Source organism: Aquarana catesbeiana, linkage group LG02 (genome assembly GCF_042186555.1).
Source record: "Aquarana catesbeiana isolate 2022-GZ linkage group LG02, ASM4218655v1, whole genome shotgun sequence".
NCBI classification, from domain to species: Eukaryota; Metazoa; Chordata; class Amphibia; order Anura; family Ranidae; genus Aquarana; species Aquarana catesbeiana.
Window position 1 is genome coordinate 395,970,304 of NC_133325.1, and position 27,625 is coordinate 395,997,928.

Here is a 27,625-nt window from a genome sequence, read left to right on the forward strand (position 1 = left end):
TGAGTCAGCTGCAGAGCACCTGACAGGTTCAGGAGCAACTGACTCAGAATGCAGGGGATCTAAGAATACTTTTATGCTCTCTCCTTCAGTGCCTGTCTCTGATCTTGGCTGTGGCTGCTTCTGCAATCTAAGCTGAAGAGGGGGAGGACTGTTTTCTGGATAAGTTTGTTTCCAAGGCGGTTTAGGCCTTTTGGTCTTATTGATGCGATTTTGCACGTCTTGATTTTCCAGTTTGGGTTCCCTTAAGAGTCCCAAACCTGTAAACACCCTTCCAGTACACTTGTTACTGCAATCTGTTTGGTGTGGTGCCTGGCCTAATCTTGATAAGCTATTACTCCTCCCAGTCTTATGCTCAGCAATATACCATTGAGGAGGAGTTTATCAAGTAGAAAGCTGTGCCCATTGCGGATCCAGCCTATTCTCACCCTAACAAGACACTGCCCATTCCTGTTAAAGACATTCCAGTCTTAAAGATCCTGTGGATAATATACTGAAAGCCCTTTCCAAGGCCTTATTCTTCTGATGGGCCCTGTCCTGCCACCTGTCTTTGCAGTCATGACCATCTGCAAAAAACCTTCAGTGTTTTGTCCAAGGATGTGCCCAAATTAATGGATAATATAGATATGATTTCTAGAATGGGTCTCCTTTCTGTGCACATGCAGAGGACCCTTTTGCTGAAATGCTGGTCAGCGGAACAACAGTGGTGAACAAAAATCCTTGTTTCATATGCTCTTTAAAGTTTATTGTCTTTTGGATGCCTCCCTAGTAACCTTTTTCAATGTTTTCCCCAGGGGAAAGAATTCTCTCTTGCCTAAGGAAAGGATGGCTAAGCATTAGGATGATAAGGCCTCTACCTCTGATGCCAAGCAGAGTTCTTTTCATTTCCCTTGGTCTTCCAAGCCCAGGTCCGGGATCCAGTTCAGCTACAACTTTGGACTCCTAAATCCTTCAAATCTGTGGACATGATATCCTTGCAAAGAGGAGGCACATAACTTCTCAAAGTGGGGGTACATTTGTTAATCTTGCACCCCTCCTCGACCTATAGCTCTCTTGGGTGCATGGGTACATAATGTGGTATCCAGGGGCTAAAAGCTGAAATTTCAATACAAGCTTCTGCTCCACTTCAGGTTGTGAAACTTCTCAGCGTCCCAGCAATGGCACCTGCACACTGTTCTGGCTCAACTCCTTTCACAGTGAGCCATTGCTGTGGTCCCAGAAAAGAAAAGTTTTCAGGATTTTTACCTAACCTGTTCAGTTTCCAAAGCAAAGGGAGACATCTGTCTCTTCTTGGCTCTGAAATCACTCAATGGAGTTGATTTACTAAAGGCAAATAATAGACTGTGCACTTTGCAAGTGCAGTTGCACCCATTTCCCCCAGAGCTTAGTGAATGTGATGAAGCTCTGCTGATTTGAATAATCCAATCACATGCAAGCAAAAATGCTATTTTTTTTTCCTTGCACCTGATTGGGTATTCTTTACATTCACTAAGCTCTGGAAAATAAGTGCACAGTCTATTTGCCTTTAGTAAATAAACCCCCAATGTCTTCATCCTTGTGCCAAAAATTAAGCATGGAATCTACCAGGTCAGTCATTGCTTCCCTTCATCCAGGAGATTTTCTGGCCTTTGTGGTCATCAAAATACCTACCTACCTGCATGTCTCCATCTTTCTTGTGCATCAACAGTAGCCGTGTTTTGTGGTGGGCTCAAATGCTTCCTGTTGCCCCTCCCTTCAACCTGTCCACTGCACCTCATGTATTCACCAAGATGCTAGCCCCTGTGCTTGCTCTGCTGTGCTCACAGGGCATTCCCATTGTGGGATACTTGAACAACCTCTTGGTTAGAGAACATTAGGCTCAAGCCTTGGCACACAATCTTTAGAGCACTGTTTAGACCTTGTGGAGATTCAGTTTGGTCCTAAACCTTCAGAAGTCAGCACTGGAACTAACTCATCACCTGAGGTACCTAGATCTTTTTCTAGATACTTCTTAGTCCAGAGTTCTCCTTCCACCAGACAATCTCTTGATTTATTGTTTGCAGGTTCAGACTGTTGCGACTTAATATTCTGGCTGCGTGGAACAAGACAGTGCAATTTCTGGATTCACCGATTCGTCTGGCACTCAGCACCGTTGTCTCCAGCCTGTTGTCAGTCTGGAAGATGCTCACAATGGATGAGATGGGGGTAGTCCTGGACACCCTTTTGGTTCAGAGGACTTGGTCGCTGGAGGAAGCTCACCTCTGGATCTCCATACTGGAGTTATGAGTGATTTGGTTTTACCTCCAAAGCTGGACCTCTAGACCTTAAGATCCTCTGACTTAGGTGATGCCACAACACATTACCTCTGCGTTTTTTATTTTTTGCGCTATAAACAAAAAAAGAGCGACAATTTTGAAAAAAAGCAATATTTTTTATATTTTGCTATAATAAATATTCCCCAAAAAATATAAAAAAATAAATTTCTTCCTTAGTTTAGGCCGATATATATTCTTCTATATATTTTTGGTAAAAAAAATCGCAATACGCGTATATTGATTGGTTTGCACAAAAGTTATAGCGTGGCTATAGGGGCTATATTTATATAGCCCCTATACCTCTGGACCTTAAGATCCTCTGACTTAGGTGATGCCACAACACATTACCTCTGCGTTTTTTTTTTTTTGCGCTATAAACAAAAAAGAGCGACAATTTTGAAAAAAAAACAATATTTTTTATATTTTGCTATAATAAATATTCCCCCAAAAATATAAAAAAACAAATTTCTTCCATAGTTTAGGCCGATATATATTCTTCTACATATTTTTGGTAAAAAAAATCGCAATACGCGTATATTGATTGGTTTGCACAAAAGTTATAGCGTGGCTATAGGGGCTATATTTATGGCATTTTTATTTATTTATTTTTTTACTAGTAATTACTAGTACTAGTAATGGCGGCAATCTGCGATTTTTAGTGGCACTGCGACATTGCGGCGGACAGATCGGACACTTTTGACACATTTTTTGGGACCATTGACACTTATACAGAAATCAGTGCTATAAAAATGCACTGATTACTGTGTACATGTCACTGGCAGGGAAAGGGTTAACACTAAGGGGCAATCAAGGGGTTAATTGTGTTCCCTCGTGTGTGTTTCTAACTGGGGGGATGTGACTGACTAGAGGAGGAGCCAGATCGCTGTTCCTAACTAGAAGGAACAGACGATCTGTCTCTCCTCTCCTGACACTGGCTCCTCTGGCTCTTGTGCCACCGGCCACGTGCATTGGGTCCGCCTGCTAAAGCTGTTTAAAGGGACAACATTCAGCTACGGCGATTTACGCAGGTGGTCCGACCTGCCGCAGTAGAATGACGGTGGCTGGTCGGCTAGTGGTTAAAGAACCCCTTCTTGTTCTCCAAAATTACATGGTTGACTTGAGGTCTAGAGACTTCTTTCGCCCTAAGGTTGTGTCTTCCTTCAACCTTAAGCAAAACATTGTACTTCCTTTCCACTGTCCTACTCAGATACATCTCAAGGAGATCCTTGCAATTTTTGGATGTGGTACAGGCTGTTCAAGCTCTTCTTTCAGCCACATCTTCTTCAGAATGATTGTCTCCATCCCTGCTATTCCTGAGGATCACCCCCATAGGGGTTAGCCCGCCTACTCACTTCAACATTTCTAGGTGTCTTAGCTTGTTATTCAAGCCTATTGGCTTAGGGTTTTACCTTTTTCTGTCAATGCAAACTATACGAAATCAGTATGTGATTCCTTTACCTTTCAGCATAACTCTTCTGTTCAAAAGATTGCAAGGCTGCCACCTGGTCTTCTATTCACACATTCACTATGTTTTACCAAGTAAATGTTTAGGCCTCTTCAGATGCCAGCTTCAGGTGAAAGGTACTATGGGCAGTTCTTTGTGCTTAATCTAACCCCCAGAGTTAATATATTGTATTTTGTGAGCACCTTAGTGTGCTGTTGCTGTGTTGCCCACCCCACAGTTGGACTGTTTTCGGATGTCCCAGTTGTCACAAAAATTACATCCCCCAGTATTCATTAAAGTGTTTGTAACCTTAAAACATAATGTCACTGGCAGCCCCTCTGTTTTATGCAGCCGTAATGCACTCTGTATGTGCTATACGCCCAGTTATAGCGCGTTATCACAGATCTCAAAGTATAGCTCCTAACTGTGAGTGTATATACTATTCAGAATATGTTTATTAGGTGCATACAATTAGAATTCATAAGGGAAATTAAAGAGAATCTCCTATGACCCTGCTAGGGATCGTAAGCAAGAACTCATTGATTACAGGTGTTGGAGAGCTCCAACCATCTATCCCTATTGTTGTGTTTGGCGGGACAACCCCTGTGATGGTATATTACTTTCTTGTATGGCAGGTTTGCATTTATTTCTATAATCCGAGCTTGGAAGTTAGGGGGAGTCGCCTGCATCCAGTGACGGGTCACCAATTTCCTAGCACTAAAAAGAGTTTTGTGAAGAAAAGTGGCAAGGAACTTGGCTGTGTTGATGTCCGGGAGGAGACTTGGCACACAAGTTTTTCGGGTCTAGCTGGAGAGGGGATCCCATGTGGGCATGTAGAAACTTGATAATTTGCATCCAGTAATGTTGAATATCTGGACAGGTCCATAGTAGATGAAAAAATTTGCAGGTATGGCCAGCACACCTGGGCCACAGTGGGCTATATTTTGAACGATATTTAGGAATTCTCAGTGGAGTTAGGTAGGCTCTGTGTATTATGTATAGTTGTGTCAATCACTCAGATAGTCTAGGTGAAGTCTTCTTCATATTTTCTAGTAACTCGTCCCATTCTGACTCTTCTAGAGGGCCAACATCACCTTCCCAGCGGGTTCTAGCCCTATCAACAATTTGATTCGTTAAGGGGGTACACAATGAGGTATATAATTCAGATATTAATTTGGTAGGGTCCTTACCTGTTATGTCTACTAAGCGTAAGGTTTGTAGAGTGGGGAAATTGTCCGGGAATTGGGATTAGAGGGCATGTCTTAGCTGCAAGTACCTAAATAGCATGTAGAAAGGGAGCTCAAATTCCTCCTTCAGTGACTGAAAGGGCCTCAGTCCTATGAGAGTAAGCACCTGGTATAGGTATATCACACCCTTAGAAGCCCACAGATCAATGTCCGGTATAGAGGATAGTTTCCGTAAAAGGGAGTTATGCCACAAGGGGATGTGTGTGTAATAGGGAGCAGCATTTGCTCTATTAAGAGCTATCTCCCATATGCGTTTGTGGTGAAAAAGCATGAAGTCTCGAGGGTTGGTTGCGCCTTGGTGTCCCTTGCTTCTGAAGAGCAACTGTAGAGGAGCGTGTGCAGCGCGGTTTGGCGGCCTACAGATTAACGTTTGGTACCTAAGTGCATCTGATTTGTGAAGGTGATAAAAATGAGAAAGTTGGGCTGCTATGTAGTACGAGTGAAAGTCTGGTAAGGCTGTGCCCCCTGACGTGGTGCAGTTTTTAAGAGTGAGCCAGGACAGTTTATGCCTTCCAGGTCCCCAGATAAATGTATTGAGAATGCTGTCAAATGTTTTAAAGAGTTTTAGAGGGATTAGGACTGGGGAATGCCAGAACATATATAGAAACTTGGGCAGGAGAATCATCTTGGTGAAGTTTACCCTCCCCATCACTCCCAGTGGAAGTCTAGCCCATGATTGTATGCAGGCTTTTAGGATATTAAATAGCGGTTTTATATTATTTGCTATATATTAGGGCACTCTGGTGACTTGTACTCCTAAGTATTGGATTGAGAAAACCTATTTAGGAGGAGGGAAGCTGAACTGCTCGATGGTGGATATGAGTCTAGGGGAAGGATTTGTGATTTGGTCCAATTGATACGCAGCCCAGAGTGTGTTCCAAATTCCGCAATAACCTGAAGGGCAGCTTGTAATGATGGGCTGGTCTCTTCCAGATACAAAATCATGTCCTCAGCGTACAGGCCCACAATTTCTATAAAAGGGCCTGAACGGAATGAATGAATGAATGAATGAATTAATGATTTGTAAAGCGCTGCAAATGCGAACTGAATCGCCTCAAGGCGCTGGATGCATTTTCTGTTGTCAGCTTCTTAGAAAAGGAAGGTCTTTAGTTTTTTTCTGAATGCCTGGTGGTTTTCTTCCATGCGGATGTTAGTTGGAAGAGCATTCCATAGTCGAGGTCCTGCGAATCTTCATTCTCCCTTTGCTTTGTAGCGGTATTTGGGAATAGTAAGAAGGTTTTGGTTAGCTGATCGAAGACTGCGATTCGGTGTGTAGTGTTTTATTTTCTCGCGGAGATATGGTGGGGCGTTTCCTTGTACGCATTTGTGGGTGAGGCAGAGGGTCTTGAATGTGATCCGATTCTTCACGGTTAGCCAGTGTAGGCTCTTTAGGGAGGGGGAGATGGATTCCCAGGGTTTTTTTCCTGTTAACAGTCTTGCCGCCGTGTTTTGGATGAGTTGTAAGCGCGCAAGCTGATATTGGGGTAGTCCTACGTAGAGCGAATTTGCGTAGTCCAGTCGGGAATTGATGATTGTTCCCACAACTGCCGCTTTGTCCTCTTCTGGGATGAAGGGGATGAGTCTACGTAGTTGGCGGAGGAGATGGTGGGATCCGCTCACCACTGATCCTATTTGTGCATCCATTGTCATTCCTGAGTCAAAAATGACTCCGAGACTCTTGGCTTTGGTGCTTGGGGAGATGGTCTGTCCAAGGATGGTGGGAGGTGTCCACGGAGTCTTTATTTTGGAATTTTTGTTGGCATGTAGGATAAGGAGCTCTGTTTTTGATCCGTTAAGTTTGAGGGAGCTGGTGGTCATCCAGTCATCTATTAAGGTGAGGCATTTCTGTAATTGCTGATGAAGGTCTTTTTGTCCGTTGATGCGAAGGTAGAGTTGGGTGTCGTCTGCGTATGAATGGAAGCAAAGATCGGTTTTCCTGATGATATTGAGAAGTGGGCGGATGTATATGTTGAATAGTACTGGTGACAAGGGTGATCCTTGAGGGACTTCGCAGGAGACTGCCCGGGTTTCCGAGGTGAATGTTCCTAGTTTCACTGTCTGGGAGTGATTCTCTAAGAAGGATGTAAACCATTTTAGAGCAGAACCTGTAGCTCCTGCTACTTCAGCGAGGCGGACAAGTAAAGTATTGTGGTCCACTGTATCGAATGCTGCGCTGAGGTCTAACAGTACCAGGAGACTCTGTTCTCCGTCGTCTGCTGCTTCAAGGGCGTCGTCCCATATTTTGAGAAGTGCTGTTTCTGTGCCATGGCCTGGGCGGAAGCCTGATTGCAGAGGGTCCAGGAGGAGGTGTGTGTCCAGGTGGTGTTGTAGCTGCTGTACTACTGCTTTTTCCATGATCTTGGAGATGGCGTTGAGGCTAGTTATTGGTCTGCGGCAGTTAGGGTCCTTAGGGTCGAGATTGGCTTTCTTTAGCAGAGGTTTGACGATGCCTTGCTTGAGGGAGGTTGGCACAGTCCCTTCTTTGAATGATTGATTTATGAGCTGTGTTAGGATAGGGGCCAAGATGTCGGAACATTCTTTAAGCAGTTTAGTGGGGATGATGTCGTTCGGTGATGTGCTGTCTCGAAGGCTTCTGATGATGTTTTTAGTTGTGTCTATGGTGATTGGGGACAAAAAGAAATTCGGTGGTTGAGTGATGTTTGTGTCTATATCCTCTTTTTGCTTTGGTTCAGTGAGGGTGATAGTTGTTTTCTGATGGATTGATTTCCGAATGTTGTCGATTTTGTCGATGAAGAAATCTCATTGCAGAATTCTTGAGTATCATTTCCTGGGGGCTCTAAGCAGGTCGGGTTCATAGACTGAGCCACTATTTTGAAAAGTTCCCGCGGACGGTTTAAGGCGGATGAGATGGTGTCTGAGAAATGTTCTTTTTTGGCTTTGAAGATTACCTTGTGGTATTTCCCCTTGAGTGCTTTGTAGTTAGCATGGTTTTCCTTGGTAGGATTTCTTCTCCATGCTCTTTCAGCTCTTCTACGTTCTTGCTTGAGTAGGGTGAGAGTACCATTGAACCAACTTGAGTTTTTTTTGCGGATGAGTGTTCTACGTTTTGGCGCCACGGAGTCTGCTGTTTGTAGTAATACATTGTTTAGGGAGTTGAGCGTTTGTTCTGTTGAGAGGTTTGAGTTTAGCAAAAGAATTTTGCTCGATAATGTAGTTTTGAAGAGATCAGAGTGAAGTTTCTTCTGAGATCTATTCCAGTGTGTTGCTGTTACGTGTTTCTGTTTTTGGAGGATGGTGTTAGTGGTGATTTTAAATTTGATAGCATGGTGGTCCGTCCATGGTAGTGGAGTGTTGTCAAATACGTTGATGTCCATATTCTGTTTGAAGATGAGATCTAGAGTGTGTCCTGAGCCATGCGTGGGAGAGTTTATCAGTTGTTGAAGGCCAAGTTCTTCCATTTGGTTGACGCAAGCGGTTGCGGTGGGGTCTTGGGCAGAGTTTGCCCACAGGTTAAAATCCCCAAGTAGCAGCAGGTTTTTGGTTTTCAAGGTGTGTATCGAGAAGAATTCAGTGAGTGGCGTGAGGAGATTGGTCTTTGGTCCTGGTGGTCTGTAGCATAGTATTTGAATGGTGTCTTGAGGTGTTGTTTGGAGGTGCAGTGAGAGTGTTTCCATGAAAGGCACTGAGTTCTGTACGTTTGGTTTGGTGAACCCAAGATGAGATTTGAAGATCACTGCTAGGCCTCCTCCTTTTTTTCCGATTCTATGCTCGATTAGGATACTGTAGTTCTCGGGCACCAGTTCAGTTAGGATGGTGTTGCAGTCAGGTGTTAGCCAGCTTTCTGTAATGAAGAGGCAATCTATGTTGTTTTCGATGACGAAATCGTGGATTTCCAGCCTGTGCTTGACTGCAGATCTGGTGTTGATCAGGGCGCATGCTAGTTGTTGCGGTTGGATCGGTGTCTCCTTGCATTTCCTGGTTGATTGTGGGTTGGTTCTTAGTAATTGTTCTTTTTTTAGTCTTTTTTGAGTGGCGATCGGTAAAGTTGCGGCGGTGTTTGTTAGCCTGTGGATGGTGTCTGCTGTGTATTTAAAGTTGCACATGATGAGGAGGATGGTGTTGCTAGTAGGAAAGGTGTTCTGATGGTGGTACTGATGTGGTGATGATCCACTTGCGGGGGGATGGAGGGGTCTGATGGCTACTCGCTGCTTCTGGAGTGGTGTGGCGGTGGGTTGGTGTGGGTGCAAGGTGCTTGAGGAGGTACGGCTGCCAACCCCCCTGTCGTTGATCCAGAGGAAGGCAAAAAACCCCTAGCTGCGGGGGCCAATAATGCAGCAGAGGAAAAAATTCCTTCCTGACCCCCCGAGGGGCGATCGGACTGGCCCCTGGATCAACTGTTGGAGTACCCCTGGTGGCTTACCTGTAGGATGGTCCGGCGGACGACGAGGGGGGGGGGAATCAGACACTACTTACTGGTAGGTGGTGCGGTGGCTGCGTCTGGGATGATTGAGTCGGAGTAGCCTCCGGGAGTGGTGATTCAGGTGTGGAGGGGTGCGGGCTCTGTTGGACAAAATGGGAGGGGGGGTGAGTGGCTGGCTGCCGGAAACTAAGCCGCAGCCGTGGTCTGTCCCACAGAATCTAGCAGCTAGCCTATGGTGTTTAGACTACGGCTGCGGTGGTGTCCCGGGGGGGGCTAGAAGGAGGGATCAGGGATAGTGGGTCCAACCGGGGGGGGGGACCCGGCTGGGGGCTGATGGCCTCAGATGCTGCCCCGGGGGTCTTCAGTTGCTGCACTAATGGCCTGGGTGTGCCAATATGGCTGCCGGCTAGGCCTGAGCCGCGGCTGGACGGCGGTGGGTGTACCAAGATGGCCGCCGGCCAGGCCCGAGCCGCGGACTTTCCTGCGGTGTTCCCGGACGTCCAGCGGAGGTGTGCGGGAGAATCCGGTGGGGAAGGTAAGCAAGGAGGAGGGGGGGCGCCCGCCGGTCGGGCAGACCGGTCGGTGAAGGGGGCAGTGAATTGCTGCCTGCTAGCAGCTGAGCTAGGCCGGAGCCGCGGAGTATCCTGTGCGGCCGGCCGGCTGGCTGAGGGCGGCGTCAGGGAGGGAGGTGCGGGTGGGGGTCCGGTGGTAGTGCGAGGGGGGCTGAGCCGGACCGCGGAGCTGCCAGACGGCCGGCCGGTTGACTGGACGGGGCGGGGGTCCGAATGGAGGACCGTCAAGAGCGGGGAGGGGGGGTCCCGGATGCTGCTACAAGGGGAGCCGCTCGGACCCGCAGAGAGCCCCGAGCGGCCGGCTTGCTGCTATGTGGCGTGAGGATGGGGAAGGTGGCGGATGGAGGGGAGGGGAGCAGGTGAGCTACCGCAGGGGGAGTCGGGATGAGTCAGGACCCAAGGATTGGAGGCCGGGTGGCCGGAGCTGCTTACGAGCCGCTGCAGTAGGCTACAGCGGAGGCCGTGAATATCTAGGTGCGCTCTAAGTGAGATGGCTAACGGTTCTGCGGCAAGTGCATATAGCAGTGGGGACAATGAACAACCCTGTCGGGTACCGTGCCCAAGGGGGAAAGGATCAGAAATCCAACCATTTACTGCTACTCGTGCCACTGGAGAGAAATACGGCAATTGTACCCACTTAATAAATTGAGGACCAAACCCAAAACCTCTCAAGCATTTCCATAGGTATTCCCATGGAATCGAACGCCTTGGCATCGCCTAATGCCACCACTGCTTTAGTACCAACTACATTGTGACATGCTTGGATATTCATATAGAGTTGGCGAATATTCATGGCAGTGTTTTTCCCGGGCATAAACCCCGTCTGGTTTGGATGTCTAAGTGAGAGAATTATTTGATTGAGGCGAATGGCCATTACTTTCGCTAGGATTTTAATGTCCACTTGCAGTAGGGATATTGGACGGTAAGAATCGGGATTTTGGGGGTCTTTTCCCAGTTTAAGAACTACAAAAATCACAGCGTGTCGCATGGATTCAGGTAGCGTTTCAGAGTCAAAATATCATTATATAGCTACAGAAGTTCAGGGATCAAAATCTCTGAGTATGCTGCATAGAAGTCTAGTTGTAGACCATCATGACCATGGGTCTTGGCAGGGACAAATGAAGCTAGGGCTGTGGCGGAGAGGGGGGGCCTCGCGAGCTGCCACCTGAACCTCTGACAACTAAGGGAAAGCAATATTCTTCAAAAAAAGCTAAGACTTCTGGTCCAGAGACATTTGTTTGTGAGGAGTACAAATTGGCATAATAAGAACGGAACTCTGCAGCAACCAGTGAGGGATCTGTGATGTAGGTCCCCTGTCCTACTAGGGATACTACCACTGGTGGTCTAGATTCTTGATTGGCTAAATGGGCCAAAAGTTTCCCCACCTGCTCTCCTTGTTCAAACACTCACTGGTGGGAAAAAAAGTTTCTGCCTCGCCTTCTCAAAATATAATTGATCGACGATTCGAGTTTGGAATTTAAATGCGGATACGTTGGCCGGTGTGGGGTCTGATGTGAAAGTATCAGCAAGGGAGAACAATTTGCCTGAGGCTTGTTGTAGTAGAGCTTTAGAGGAGGTTTTCAGTCAGTTTGTACGTCTAGAGAGGGTAGAGTGGACATGTAATTTAACAGCCTCCCAAACTAGGCCAGCGGAAGCCATATCACAGTTAATGTTAAAATAAAATTGCCACTCAGGCTGTATGTTGTCCTGGTCGGCTAGGGCGGTAAGCCAGAAGGGGTGTAGATGCCAGGAACAGGGCATAACCTGGGGAGCCAGGCGGAGTATTGCCCAATATGGGGCGTGGTCTGACAGGGATCTAGGGGGGAAAGCCTGCCTCCTCCAGCAGTGGAAGCAAAGTGTTGGAGACCAGAATAAAGTCTATATGGCACATGGTAGAATGCATCACAGAAAAACAGGAGAAGGCTTGGGTGTTTTGATATTTATAATGCCATGTATCTGTTAGTGAAAAATCTGTGAATAGACGGTTTAGGCCAGTGTTAGTAGGTAGTGGGTGGGGGTCGTCATTGGATCAAATCTATCTATGGCCCTGGTTAAGCACCATATTGAAGTCCCCAAGCCAGACAGCAGGAGTTGCAGGATGCTGAGCCAAAAACAGGAAACCCGCATTGATAACAGCAGAGTTATAAGGGGGAGGGATGTAACAGGTTAGAATCAAGTATGGTTTACCATATAAAGTAACATGTAGGAAGACAAACCTGCTCTGGGGGTCTGTGTGTGTAGAAATGATCCCAAACTGAACCATTTTGGCTATAAAAAAATTCACTCACCAGGAATATGGAGTATGGGTAACATGATAAGCTCACCCTTTCCAAGGATGTTTGAGGGCGAGTTGGAGCTGGCCAGTAATATGTGTCTCCAACAATACCACAATATCTGCCCTGTGAGATTTGAGGCAGCTAAAAACAGCAGTGCACTTCAGCTTGTCACGGATCCCACAGACATTCCATGTAAGGAATTTTATGGGGGCCATAGAAAGTGTGTGATAATAGACAACAGGTGTGGTATTGTGTAATCCCCCAAAGCAGGTTTATTCAGGTCAGAGAGCAGTAAATAGGAAGAAAAGCATATCCGAATCATAACGTACCAGTAGAAAAAGCACCATGCACATAGCAATACATTGCAAATATAAAACATTAACCAAAACTTAGTAACTTCCCGACCCCCCCACCCAACCTTCCTCATCCCAAAGATAGCAGGGGCATAGTACCCGTAACTTGTGCAGATCTGACGTGGAAAAACAGGGGTGGTCAGATCTGTAAGGTCCATACTGTAACAGAAAAAATATCTCCAGGGTAGTATGGATGTTGAAGAGTCTATGGTGGCGCACACACACTGGGAGAGGAACCAGCAGTAGGACTCATAACGTGGTCAGAGTCTTTCAAAGTTCCACAGGAGAATTGGTAGGGTCCTTAAGTATGCTCTTGGTGGATGAAATCGGTGAAATCCTGTAGTGTGGTGCCTATTGGGGTGAATACAACTGAAAGTATGTGGTGGCACATCAAGAGTCTTTGAGAAAAGTGTATGCCTTGTCTGTTATTGCCAAGAACAGGGGGGAGAGTTCCAACAGAAAGTAAACTTGCTCGGGTAGCAGAGTAATAAAGCTGGCTTGTATGGAGGCCATCAAGATGAAGTAGGTATCTGTGGATTACCCATATGAGATATGGTTTACCTATAGCAAATAAGGGGAAGAATCCTCATCAGGCAGGACAAATTCTATCCGCATCACGTTGGTCCATCCATGCCAGAAGCAAGCTCTGGATCTTCAAAAAAGTGTATCCAGTCATCGTCTACTATGCGGAGCCGGGTCGGGAACAGCATGGCATACTTCAGGTGGTGTATTCGGAGGTGTCGTTTAACATCAACGAAACACAACCGCTTCCTCTGAGCCTCTGCCAAGAAGTCAGGGAAGACCGAGATTCGACCATTCTGAAAAGGGATATTGCCCTGGTCTTGTGTCAGTCGGAGGATTGTATCGTGGTCTCGGTAGTTCAGTAGCCTTGCTATGAAGGTGCAGGCCGGTGCACCCTCTAGAAGCTGGCGTGCGGGCATATGATGTGCACGCTCCACCACAAATGTGGTGGAGAAGGCCTCTCTGGTAGTCAGGAGGTTTTCCAGAAAAGTAGCAGGGTCAGGTCCCTCAAATCCCTCAGGAAGCCCAAAAAAGTGGAGATTTGATCTGCAAGCACAGTTGTCAAGATCACTGTGCTTTTGAGCCAGTTGCTTCTACAGAGTGCTGTAAGGGGTGAAGAGTATCCTCATCATGCCTAATCCTAGTCTCTGACTCTGTGACTCACTTGGTCATGTCCTGTCTGATTAATGATATATCTACTTTAACCTCCTCTATTTTGGAGGTCAGGGTAGACTGGCATGTGGAAATAGCTTCTAGTACCTTGGCAGTGTCGGCCGCGGCATGTTTCGCTATAAGTGCAGCAGAGGCACCATCTTCCACCTCAGGGTCCCATTCCTGTCGCCGGAATCTCTCCAGAGATGGAGTGGCAAGGGTTTTCTCTTTGGCAGGGACATGATGAGAAGAGTTCAGGAAAGTTAAGCTGCCGTTGGTGTGGAAGAAAGGTAGCGGTGGGCTCTTAGGATGTCTGTTACAAGATAACCCAGGAGCAGAGCTCAGTTCACACGCGTCCTACTCCATTGCCATCCAGGCCACACCCCCGGGTGGAGCTCCACTTTAACAGGGATTTTCAGCAAAGAAAAACTTGCCCTTGAGAATGTTGCTTAAAGGAGTTTTAAAGTCAGAAGGTTTTTTTTTTCATCTTAATTCACCATATGCATTAGGATAAAAAACCTTCTATGTGCAGCAGCCCCCCTCAGCTCCCCTAACACTTACCTGTGCCCCATCTCTGTCCAGCGATGTCCACGAGTGTCTCTGCTGTCCAAAACTCTCCCTCCTGATTGGCTGAGGCACAGCAGTGGCACCATTGGCTCCTGTCAATCAAGGTCCGTCATCTAATCAGGAGAGAGGGAGAGGGGGCTGGGCTGGGCCACAGCTCTGTGTCTGAATGGACACAGGGAGCTGTGACTCGGCTCGGGTGCCCTCATAGCAAGCTGCTTGCTGTGGGAGCACGCAACAGGAGGGAGGGGCCAGGAGCACAGAAGAGGGACCCGTGAAGAGAAGGATCCAGGCTGCTCTGTGCAAATCCACTGAAACAGCAGGTAAGTATAACGTGTTTGTTATTTTTTATTGAAAAAAACAAGACTTTACAATCACTTTAAGGACTTGATGGACTTTCTGCTTGTCTGGCTTATAGGTATAGCTCACTAATGTCTTGTTGCCCCCTCAGGACTGCGGGTATCCTTTCATAAACTAGAAAACAACAAAGAGAGGGTGCACCGACCTAGCGCATTACCATAACACGGCTTTATTTTACAAGTGATATACTCACAAACGCATGAACCTCAGGGCTCTGAGGAAGAGGGCTGGGCCCTTGAAACACGTAAACAGTTTTGGACGCTATGAGGTCTTCCCACGTCATCAGTTGAGCATTGTGGACCTGGATGCAGTATGTGGGCATTAAAGTCTACCTTTTTTGCCACTGCACGTATATGTTATGTGGGGGGGCAAGAGGTTAAATTGGACGTTTAGTCAAAGCCTAACTAATGCTAAACCTACTCTCTGCCACATTCTAAGCCCAATCTATCTAACCCTGTAAAGAAAAAAATGTCTATACTTACCTGATCTGCAGCCTCTCCGGTCCAGTCCCACGCTGAGCTGTCAGAGGCGGCTTCAGTGTGTGGGAATCTGCAGGAGAGACAGTCAACAACAAAAGTCCCATAGTAAGTCTATAGGCGACATCACTTCCTAGGCATTTCGCAGCCGTTGTTAGTTCTCTCCTGCACACAGCAGATGTGGGTGGAGACCGGGCCAGAGAGGCTGGTAAGGTAAGTATAGCAATTTTTTTCTTTACAGGGCTAGATAGATTAGGCTTAGAATGCGGCAGAGAGTAGGTTTAGTGACTGAACTTCCACTTTAAGCTTGCCACACAGGATGCCATCTCTGTAAATCTCATTTACAGTAGGTGTGCCATAGCTATGTAATTAGGGCGTATCTAAACAATACATTGAATTCTTCTATAATCAGGCAGACCTGTGAACAACATTGTTCTTTGAAGTTATAAAAGAGATTGTACAATCAGATTTATTTATTTTTTTTTAAATAATGTGTATTCAGAGTTTAAGATAAAGACAACATAATACAGTTAAATGGGATTTGATCTACATTATCAATAAACAGTGCCATATCACATGAATAAAGGTACAGGAATACCGTTAAATGCAAGTGTCCAAGATGGCGACCAGTGCAGAAGCATAGTGTGAAAGCTCCACTACTCTACCACCCACTAGAAAGCCTCCCCGTCCCGTATACAGCCTCGTGGTGGGAAAGTGGGGCCCCGCAAGCTCTCCAACATGACGTTGCAAACAGAAGAATTAGACCCAGCGACATGAGAGCATGACACCTTTACTGCCCTGATTTAGGCTATTAATACCTGCCAACCCACTGTGACGGGGAAGATCGACTCCATGCAGCTGGAGATGGGACTAATCCGCAAAGATATGGACAAGTTCCGGACTCGGCTGACAGAGGTTGAACACCGCGTGGGGGGGGCGCTGAAGACTTGCTGAGAAACCACTCCACCTCCCTCCATACCCTTACTACTAAAGTGAAGGCGCTTGAATACCGAGCCGAAAATGCGGAAAACCGTAATCGGAAAAACAATCTCTACATCATAAGGCTTTTGGAGGGATCGGAGGACCCCAACCCTGCTGTCTTCATCAAACACCTCCTCCGCCAGTTGCTTCCATAGGCGGCATTCTCCCCGTTCTTTGCGGTAGAGTGTGCCCACAGAATGCTGGCAGCTCGTGGAGCCCCCAGATCCCCTCCACGCATGTTTATTCTCAGGCTCTTGAACTTCCGAGACAGAGATCTGGTGTTGAGGGAGAGCAGGAAGATTGAGACCCTGCATTTTGAGGGATCCCGGCTTATGATTTTCCTGGATTTTTCCGTGGAAACACAGAAGCAGTGCAAGTCTTTCGACCACGTGAAGCTCACCCTGAGACAGAAAGGCCTGAAGTACAGCATGCTGTTTCCTGCCCATTTACGAGTACAGGATGGAGAGTCCCATCGCTTCTTCACCCGAGGATGCTTCTAACTGACTGGAATTCCTTCCACAATGCTGACACCGTGGGTAGCAAGTGGATCTTTCCTCCCTCTCTTCCCCTCTCTGATGGGTGAGTTACTTCACTGCTTCTTAATTATTGTACTGGCTTGTCCCTTGGCTCTGTTAGCTGGGCAGCAAACTTACCTGTTTCCCTGTTGGAACTGTCTGCATTTCTACCTGCTGACACCTGCTTACTGGGACTCACCCTGATACTGCAGTTGCAAATGTCAGCTAGCCCCACCACTGTGCTGGAATCCTCTCCCACTGTTTCTCATGCAAGAGGGGGTACTCGCTGTTCCAGTGACTATGCATACACCACAGAGTTGAGGGAGATGGAAACAACTGTTATGTTTTTGCAACCAGGTTTGGATAACTGACTATACCTCATTTTATAGTTTTCAGTTTCACTAAAAACTGTGCCCCCAGTATTACCTGGGTAAATACCTTCCTGCAGGGAGGAAGATCCGTTATTCCTATATTAGGTTCCTCCTTATACACAGGCAGCACAGTTGCTGACCAGTATGTGTGTGCTTTCTACTGTGCCTTCTAGGTGCCCTATTGGTACATTGCTTCCCAAAGACTAACAGTCATGCTCAGTTCGGGATGTCATACACGCCTAAGTTTGGGGGGCGACCTGTGGTGGGGGGGTTGGGTTGTTATACCAGTTACAGCTTTTGTTGTTCTTGTGTTTTTATTTGTTTTCTTAATCTCATCTCTGAGGTATATGTGTGGGGTACGGAAAATGCTGGATAGAATATCTTTGTATTTGATCTTACTGTGGGGTCTGGGCGGAGATCTGGGCAGGGGAGGATGTGTCATTACTATGCCCCTTTCATTATGGCCCCTTTGAGATTACTCTCCTGGAATGTGCAGGGGATGAATTCTAAACTCAAACACTCCCTAGTTTTCTCTTTTCTTAAAAGATACCTCCCGCACATCTGTATATTGCAAGAGACTCATCTCAATGGGTCCAGTGTGCTCTCCCTTAAAAAAACCCTGGGTGGGTTCTTATTATCGTTCAACCTTCTCCTATTCCCGAGGGGTCAGTATCTTGGTTCACAAGACGCTTCCCTTCACGCTGCTGGATCTCCACCTAGACCCCAATGGTCAATATGTGATTATGCATGCCCTATGTGATCGGATAGATGTGGTCATAGTTGGCCTATATCTGCCACCGCCGGTAAGCCTAGCGGTTTTACATAAACTCCAGACCATTGACGATAAATATCCTACTACCAATATAATTACGGCAGGGGACTTCAATATGCCCCCCAATCCCAGTGCTGACAAATTAAGCCCCGGCCTGACGACCGACTCGGCCCTGTCTCGCTGGGCGGAGCTATATGGCCTACATGACACGTGGAGGTGGAAACATCCGTATGGCAGACAATTTACATGCCATAAATAAATGCGTTGCGCTAGAAAAATTATAATAAATAATATCCAAAGTGTATAATTCTAATATAATTGATAAATATAAATACCAATAAATATTGAGCAATAATTCATATGTGACAATCTGTGATAAAAAACTGATTTATAAAGTGCAACGTGCATAAACAACGCTGGAACCAAAGTGCATACATAAACTATAAAAGTGCACACTATTTCAAAAAAAAATTTTTTTAAATGAAAGTTCATATGTGATGGATGTAAAATATCAAAAATATAACACAGTGTCCATCAGTGGTGTCATCCAGCATGCTCATCCAAAGTGTGTAACTGCAAAACCATGCTTCAGTGCACTTCAGTGACCCCCCAAAAGCTTATGCGCTCACCTCAGAGCGTGTGACACAGTAGCTAAACTATGTCCAAACACGCTTTGGAGCCACTCCTGGGCTCTATAGTAAAATGCAGGTGCCGTTCTCCAGCTGGTTCAGTCAGTATCGTTCCAACCATAAATAAGACAAAACTCCATAGTGTAATAACGCAAGGATTTATTTAAAAAACATATTCCCCACAATGGGGTACTCACATTGCACAGGTGCGTGAGTGCACCATTCTATTCCAGGCTTTCAAATGTAAAAAGACCGCCAATATGGCGTGTAGTATGGTATGCTCGTCTCCTCAATGCCTCCGTGCTGTCAGCTCCATCCCGGCCCCTCCCCTACGCGTGTTTGACACAGGGATCACGTGTCTTCATCAGGGGGATCTACTTGGATGGGCGCTCTATGATCCAGATATAGCAACACTATCTTGCATAGACTTGATCCATGTTAGTGATTCCTTTTTATCCAGAGTGGCTGAAGTCTCTATCCTATCACGTGGCATCTCAGATCATGCTCCAGTCCTTGTGAATCTCAGCACCAACTTGGCGGCTGGCTCGGGGTTATGGAGACTGTCCAGGTATTGGATCACAGATGAAAAGTTGGAACCACTGATGTTGTCTGAGCTTAGGGATTATTGGACCCATAATGACCGCTCTGCACCCCCAGCTGCAGTCTGGGATGCATTTAAAGCCTATGCTAGAGATAGATACCAATTTAACATTGCCAAGGTCAGAAAGGAGTCACGACTCAAACTCTCTGAGGCCGAGACATGGGCTCTGTGACTAAAGGTGTGGTATTCGAGCTCCCTGGATCATAGTACGCATACGGATATGCTCACTGCCTACAGGAAACTAGCGCTGCTTCGTCCTGCTTCCTGACAGCGCTTCCTCCTCGCTCAGACTCGGGGCATTTTTGAACAAGGTGAGCGCCCAGGCTGACTTCTGGCTTGGTTGGCAGCAGAAAGATCAGGGAACTCTTGTATCGCGAACATTAAGGATGGAGATGGTACTTTACTTTCTGATCCTGCACAAATTAATGCCAGATTTGAGAAATACTATACCCACCTCTATGCCTCCAGGGCTACCTACTCCCTGGATGACCTGTCAACATTCCTTGACATGGTGGAGTTCCCAACCTTGACCACTGAAGCCGTGCAGACCCTCGAGGACCCTATTATTACCAAGGGGCTATTAAATCTCTACAGGCGGGCAAGGCCCCGGGTCCCGATAGACTCCCTACGGAGTTCTACAAAGCCAACCTAGCAGTTGTAGGCCTCTACTATTTCACAACACTTACCAAAGCACTAGAGTTACACTGCTTTCCGACCTCCGTGTCAGAGGCCATGATTGTTGTCATACCCAAGCCTGGAAAAGACCCAGAATTATGCTCATCTTATCGGCCCATATCACTACTTAAGGTAGATGCCAAAATCCTGACGAAGAAATTGGCCAATAGACTGAACTCGGTTATATTCTCCTTAATTCATGGAGACCAGACAGGATTTATGCTGGGCAAGGGTACGGAGATCAATATCCGTCGGCTCCACGCCAATATACCACTGTTCAGAGACAAAAACATGAGGGGGGCAATGGCCTCTCTCGATGCAAAAAAGACCTTTGATTCAGTGGAATAGGATTTTTTTTTGGGCAGGTACTTGCCAAATTTGGTTTTGGCCCAAAATGTATCACATGGATTAAGCTGCTATATAGGTCCCCTGTAACTCGTGTGCGTACTAGCGGTGTCTCTCCCCCCCCTTCCACCTATGTAGAGGTACGAGACAGGGCTGCCCCTTGTCCCCGGGGCTCTTTGCTCTTGCCATAGAGCCCATGGCTATCCTGATCCGCTCAGAGGACGAGGTGGGAGGACTGATGGTGGGATCTCTGGTAGAGCGGATATCGTTGTACGCAGACGATACTCTTTTATACCTCAACGATGACTGACTCTCTTGTGGCGGCACTGGCGATCATAGATAGATATGGTAGTTTTTCAGGGGTTAAGATTAATTGGGGTAATCCAATGTATTTCCTCTATCCGACTCTGCCCCCCTTCCGTCTCATTCAACCCCTCTACAAAGGCATTGAAATAAGTAATGATCTATCCTGATACCTGACAGACAACCTGTACCCAGTTATGCAGATTCTAATACTGAAATGCCAAACATGGAAAACACTCCCCTTGACACCAGTGAGACGTGTAAAATTATTAAAAATGACCTTTCTCCCCAAATTCCTTTATATTTTTTAGAAACGCCCCAATTCCTATCCCTGACGCTTTTTTTTTGCAAGTTGGATGGGATAGTCACATCTTTCATCTGGGGTGGGAAGGTCTCAAGATAGCTAAACATAAACTACAGCTCCCTCTATCTTCAGGCGGACTGGCATTGCCTTGTTTCCGGAAATACTACTGGGCGGCAGTGCTGGTCACTGTTCGCTGGTGATTCACCCAGACCAGATCTAACCCAGCGATCAACCTTGAGGTTGCTGTTACTATAGCCTGTGTACGCATGCTTTTATGGAAGGCGGCTCATCCATCAATCAAGATGTGACATCCCACCCACAGTGTTCTTTTTTTAGTTACTGGGCATGGAGGAGGAGGAAGGGACTGGGCTGTCATTTAGGATGTGTACAGATGCCCACATGTGTGATGTCAATATCATGTGACTTGGCTAGCTCTGATCAACGAGGAAATGTTCTCTCCAGCAATAGAGACCAAACTGGGCATGTGCAGCAGTACTACCCTCACTGTGTCTTATCTGGCCTTGCCAAGAGAGACCCTGCAGGAGAGGGAGGATCTGTCCATACGGCATAAAAAGAGCCTTTTTTTACACAATACAGAGGATTAACCCTGTAATTTCCACAGTGAGTATAACAAGCATGCTATTATTATTATTATTATTATACAGGATTTATATAGCGCCAACAGTTTACTTAGCGCTTTACAACTTGAGGGTAGACAGTACAAATACAATACACTTTAATACAGTAGGAATCAGAGGGCCCTGCTCATTAGAGCTCACAATCTAAGAGGTAAGGTCAAGAGATACAAGAGGTAACTGTGGGTGATGTGCTGATTGAGAAGATAAATGTACAGTTGTTAGGTGGGGGCCAGATAGGTTTCTCTGAAGAGATGAGTTTTCAGGGATCATCTGAAAGTGGCTAAATTAGGAGAAAATCAGACGGATTGGGGTAGAGCATTCCAGAGAATGGGAGAGGCTCTGGAGAAGTCCTGAAGGCTATTCTCCACATGCAACCAAATTTTACTGTTGTGAGTTTAGTAACACTTTAAGTATTTTTAAAATTGCTCTACTGTAACAACATAAACCGGCATTACACAATGACAACTATATATTGAAAATTTATTAAACATTTGAAAAATATGTATAATAAACACATTGCATTTGTCCTGATTTTCTAGGGATGCTGCTTGTCACGTCAGACACTCAGGGACATGATTTTCATGTGTTCCAAATACTTTCTCACCCATGGTCATCCTCACAAAGTGCTGTGCACCACTTGTACACCCTGCATAGAGGAGAAACGGAAGCTAAGGTAAGCTCATTTTCATTTATCTGTATTGTAATATTTAGCTTTTTTTTTTTTTTTAAATCAAAAAGGTTTTATTGAACATTCACATGTTTTCCAACAATACTCAATGTTCAGGTTACATTTACAGTTACAACATTAAAACCAATTAGGTTCACTTACATGTATACAGTAATTTTTCCAGTTAGTTTGTCAATCCGTTGCATTTCTCCAGACATCTACAATACAACTCTCCCTGTTTTGACCATCACCGCCCACATTGTTATTATAATATATAATCTGTTTTGCCCCCCCTCAACTTGTTTTAAAGAGATTGCAGGAGTCTAGACATCACCAGCTCTCTCGGGCTCAATCCCGGTGTGTCTAGCCATTTTGACCAGATACGCTCAAACCTGCTTGGACATCCCCTATGTTGGTATATATATTTTTCCCTGATAAGGGTTTGTCCCATGTGTTCCACCCAGGAGCCCCTGGTGGGTGGCAGTGTGGATTTCCACCCCATTGGGATAAGTTTCCTGGCCTGAAATAGAGCCCTGGAGAAAGCGACCCTATCCATTTCCTCCGAGATCTCCTCCTCCAGGATTCCCAGCAAGCAACACTTAGGATCGGTGGGAACCTTTGTCTGAAATACTCCATTGAGCGTGCCCATCACCTCATTCCAGTACCGATGGAGCTTCGGGCAACGCCATAGAAGGTGAATAAGGTCCCCGTCATGCTGTTGACAGCGGGAACACAGAGGGCCTGCCGCCCTGCCCATCTTGTGCAACTTTTTTGGGGTGTAATGCACTCTCAATACTATAAATAGTTGGGAAACCTTTTGTGCAACATTAAGGGAGCAGGTAGATATAGACTGAAGAGCCTCCTCCCACTGTTCATCTGTAATCTGGCCAAGGTCCCTCTCCCAGGCAGAGGCCGCCTTGCATGGATAAGCCCGCAAGTGTCTCACTAGCAGCATCTGGTAGCATTGGGATATAATTCCCCTGGTTCCACTACTAGACTGCAGCACATGAAATACCGGAGTGGATGACGATATCCACTCCACGGCATTCCCCTGCGCAGCGACAGCATGCCGCAGTTGAAGGTATGAGTAAAACATACTATTCGGTAGGTTAAAATTGGCTTGCAGTTCTGTGAAAGAAAGCAGTTTACCGTCCCTAAATATATGTGAAAGTAGTTTTACCCCGTGCTTACACCATCTAGACCTTTGCTGTAGTTTTCCCAGTTCACTATAGGAGCGGTTGTCCCATATTGGACTGAAATCCGTGAACCCTTGCACCCCCTGTATTTGTCTAACCTTATTCCATATTTTCTGTACCAGTGACAGGGTTGGGGCCTTTTTATTGGATTTCGCAAACAGCTGGGCCTCAAGACCCATAGGGATGGTCTCCGCTCCAGAAGCAATCAGCATCATCCTTGCTGCTGAGCCCTGTGGTTCTGGAGTCATAGAGCCAACCAACTGCTGCAATTGGGACGCTATGTAGTACAACCAGGGGTCGGGAACCGCCAGCCCCCCGTTGTCCTTAGACTGCTGCAACTGTTCTAGCTTAATTCTGGGATGTTTGGTATTCCATAATAATTTACGAAAAAGGGTATTTACTATTCTGAAAATTTTTAGGGGAATTACTACCGGTGTATTGTGCAGGAAGTATAATAGTTGGGGCATTAAGATCATTTTAATTAAGTTGGCTTTACCTGCCAGGGACATTTTTAAGTTATTCCATGTGTTTATTTTATCTCTAAAACGTGAAAGCAAGGGGTATATGTTTAGGGAGCAGTAGTCTCCAATCCTGGGCGCTATTTGTATACCCAGATATTTGAAACTAGTAACCAGAGGGATGGGGCAGTGGTCGGGGAGCGCAACCCCTTGATCTCCATCCAGCATCATCAGGGCTGACTTGGACCAGTTTATGGTTAACCCGGAGTAATGACCAAACAGTTTTATTATAGACATCGCCTCTGACAGCGAATTGCATGGGTCCCCCAGAAAGAGTAACATGTCGTCTGCGTACAACATTATTTTTTCATGCAGAGTTCCATATTGAAATCCTTGAATCTGGGCGCTATCCCTTATGAGGGCTGCTAGTGGCTCTATCGCGATCGCAAAGAGCAGCGGGGACAGAGGACAACCTTGCCTCGTCCCCCTGCCCAGAGCAAAGGCATGCGAGACTCTATCTGTCATTCGAATATTGGCCTGAGGGGATGCATACAGAAGCCTAACCCATGCTATAAAACGTTCCCCAAATCTAAATTTGTCTAATACTGCCCAGAGATATTTCCAGCTAACGCTGTCAAAGGCCTTGTTGGCATCAAGTGACAACAGTGCTCTTTGACCCACATTATCTGCCTGCAGTTGCATATTAAGGAACAGTCTCCTCAAATTTGTGGCTGTAGACTTTTGGGGCATAAAGCCCGCCTGGTCTTGGTGTATAATGGAGGAGATGACCCCGTTGACCCGGAGCGCCAGGACCTTTGCAAGGATCTATACATCACTCTGGAGCAATGAAATAGGTCTACAGGAGCCGGGGTCGACCAGATCCTTCCCCTGTTTAAGAAGTAAAATCACATTTGCCCTTGCTATAGATTCAGGAAGTCTGCCTGCGTCCAGGCAAGCGTTAAATACTTTTAATAGTTCAGGGAGTATTTGTTCGCCATATTGAGTAAATACCTCCATAGGGAGGCCATCCCCACCCGGTGCCTTACACGTGGGAAAAGAGCCGGCCGCCATCTGAAGCTCCTCCAAAGTTATTGGGGCATCCAATTGTTTTTGTGCTGCTGCCGATAAGGAAGGGAAATCAATCTTGGACATATATTCAGCTAGTTCTGCATCCGAGTAGGCATCCCTCGGCCCATATAGGTCTTCATAGAAGGATAATATTTAGCTTTAAATGGAGAATTTTTCAAAAATTCACTACACTCAGCAAAATATAATTTTGGGGTTTCTGCCCAGTTTCACTATTGCTAAACACAGTGTTCTGCCCTTGCAGGGGTTGTTAATTAGAACAGTGAACACCAATTTCTCATCCTTCTGGCTGTTTCTTACAAACCTCTGTCTATTTCCTCATTAAGGAAAGTGGAAAGATAGTGTTAGACCCGTGAGGTAATCTTATTGGTATTGTTATCCTCTCTTAATGTTGATGTAGGTTTTCTGATTCCCAGGCGGGCGGCTTCTACACCTCAGAGGATCTCTACAGTTTCCTTGGCTTGTATTGTAATGTAACAAACAATTTCGAGATCCAAAATTACCCCTTTCACCAGGGCTATAAAAAAAAAAAACATAAGAGCATCTTTATATCAATATGATATTTCCTCCTCAGAATAATAGTTATACATAATTCCCAGTAGCATTTGATATAATAAAATGAATAAATCAGGTAACATTGAATAAATAATATACAAGTACCTCAAACAAATATGAGAATCTGAATATTAAACCAATTGTTTGAAATAGATATTTAAATTGTTTAAAAAAGGTTATTGCAGTGTTTCTGCATAGCATCAAATATATCTGGCCAATGCACCTTTTGCTCTGTTAAGTATGCTATTGGAAATGTTTTATTATATCTGTTTCATAATTTTGGGTGAAAAATAAAATAGATTAAGCCAGAAATCCAGAGCTTTTTTAATCTTAGGAGTACAGCATTATATTGTAGAGATGGAAGGGTGAGCAATTTGGAGTAGTAGCTCGGACTGGTGATTGTTCACTGGAGCGCTGGGCTGGGGAAAGAGTGGGAGCCGCTGGCTTTGGCTTTGGCCATGTGCTGAGAGCTGGAGCCAGCTGTCAGTCAGGCAACTGGGTGGAGCCCGACAATATGGTCAGGATTCCTCTAGAGCCTGCTGACATCTGCTGACAGAGGGCTTTAGCCTTCTGTAAGATGACTCTGGTTCACAAGAGTGAAAAAGTAAGTTTACTCCTTTGACCCAGTAGAGAAGTATGACCAAAAAACCTTTGGCCATACTTCTCTTTTAACTCATTGTACACACAGTAGCTGCCACCACATGTTTTAATGGTAACATGCATCGTTCACAGGATCTGCTGTTGTAATTCTGACAGGAATGTAACAGAATTTACAAATATGGTAGCTTTCTTCAAAGAGGCAATTTAATTCCTGTTTAGAGCATTCAGAGATTTAGACCACCTTTACACTGAAGGGGCTTTTCAGGCATTTTAGCGCTAAAAATAGCTCCTGAAAAGCACCTCTCAAGCCTCCCCAGTGTGAAAGCCCGAGTGCTTTCACAGTGGGACGGTGTGCTTGTAGGAAAAAAAAGTCCTGCAATCAGCGTCTTCGCCAGCGGCGCTTTGCGGGTGTTTTTAACCGCTTGTTAACCCCTTCTTTGGGGTTAAAGCGCCCCGCTACCGCCTGCACAGCGCAGGTAAAGCGCAGCTAAAATTTTGTACATATTTTCTGCATATTTATTCATTTATTGGGTAGTTGTGCGTGCAGGATCATTACTTCATCCCCATATACTTCCCTGAGAAAATTATGCATCTCCACCCTACTTCCCCCATCCATTCCCAAGTTGCCCAGATATCACCACCAATATTGTAGTACTTGGTATATCTTGGATCCAATTGGTAAATCCTGATGTCATTAGAAGGCATATAGTATGAGACCAAAGTCAGATGGCGATGGAGTAGGACGCGTGTGAACACCCAGCACATAGCACTATGGTAGCAAAGATGTCAGTGCGTTGCCTGACCAATATAATCCAAATACAAACAAATAGCCACTGCCCCACCTAAAACTGGTCTATTGCAGCAAGGAGCACTGGAAGGGCTACATATGTCAAACAAATTCAAGGAGATTTCCAAACTCAAACTTACCAACCAGCCAGAGACCAACCAAATTGACTTGTCTACCAATATGCATTAAGAACAGGGGTTTAGTCTGCGCACTCTTGCAAATACATGCATAAGCTACAGGCCCCGTCAAGGCACCCTGTTTTCTGTAGTCCTAACCCTGATTTCTGGGTCTCCACAATGGAAGCACTTGCATTTTAATGGATAGGTGAGGACAAGTGGCCTGGAAGGAGCCCACCCCTCCTTAAAGTTATAGGGTCGCACTCAACACCCAGCACATAAGCACTATGACAGCAAAGATGTCAGTGCATTGCGTCTCTGGCTAGTTAGTAAGTTTGAGCTTGGAAATCTCTTTGTATTTGTTTGATATATGTAGCCCTTTCAGTGCTCCTTGTTGCAATAGACCATTTTTAAGTGGGGGCAGTGGCCATTTGTTTGTATTTTGATTATATTGGTCAGGGAATGCACTGACATCTTTGCTTCCACAGTGCTATGTGCTGGGTGTTTGCCAGAGTAAAACTTCACAGTTCTCAGAGCTGCAGTAATAGTAGCCAGTGTCGAGAGCTGGACCTGTGGATCCTTTCGGCAGCTACCTGAATTTCTTGTATACTTCTGGTGTCAGTTGAAACTTTGTGATTATAGATAGGATAGATAGATAGGATAGCAAAAAAGTATCAATGTCTCTGTCCTACATTTTTTTCATCAGAGAAAGTTTTATTGAATACAAATACAAACAGTTTGACAGCAGTCTAAGGTAGAAAAAGCGGTACTACCAGATTAAAGTTGCAGCAAGTGAAGCAAACAGTTATCACTGCTTATGTAAGTCAAAAGTAACATTAGATTAATAATACGATTCTGTGCAAATGGCAGTTGTTCCATATATCCTTAA

General features: G+C 45.8%; 1 protein-coding gene across 4 annotated transcripts in view; it reads left to right on the forward strand.

Annotated features, from left to right (window-relative positions):
- BCAS3 (BCAS3 microtubule associated cell migration factor) overlaps positions 1-27,625 on the forward strand; it is a 1,663,284-nt gene that overhangs the window by 541,005 nt on the left and 1,094,654 nt on the right. For all 4 annotated transcript variants that reach the window (XM_073615250.1, XM_073615251.1, XM_073615252.1 and 1 more), the window contains exon 14: positions 21,811-21,944. In XM_073615250.1, coding sequence (XP_073471351.1) covers positions 21,811-21,944 — 134 coding nt within the window. The remainder of the gene's footprint in view (positions 1-21,810; positions 21,945-27,625) is intronic.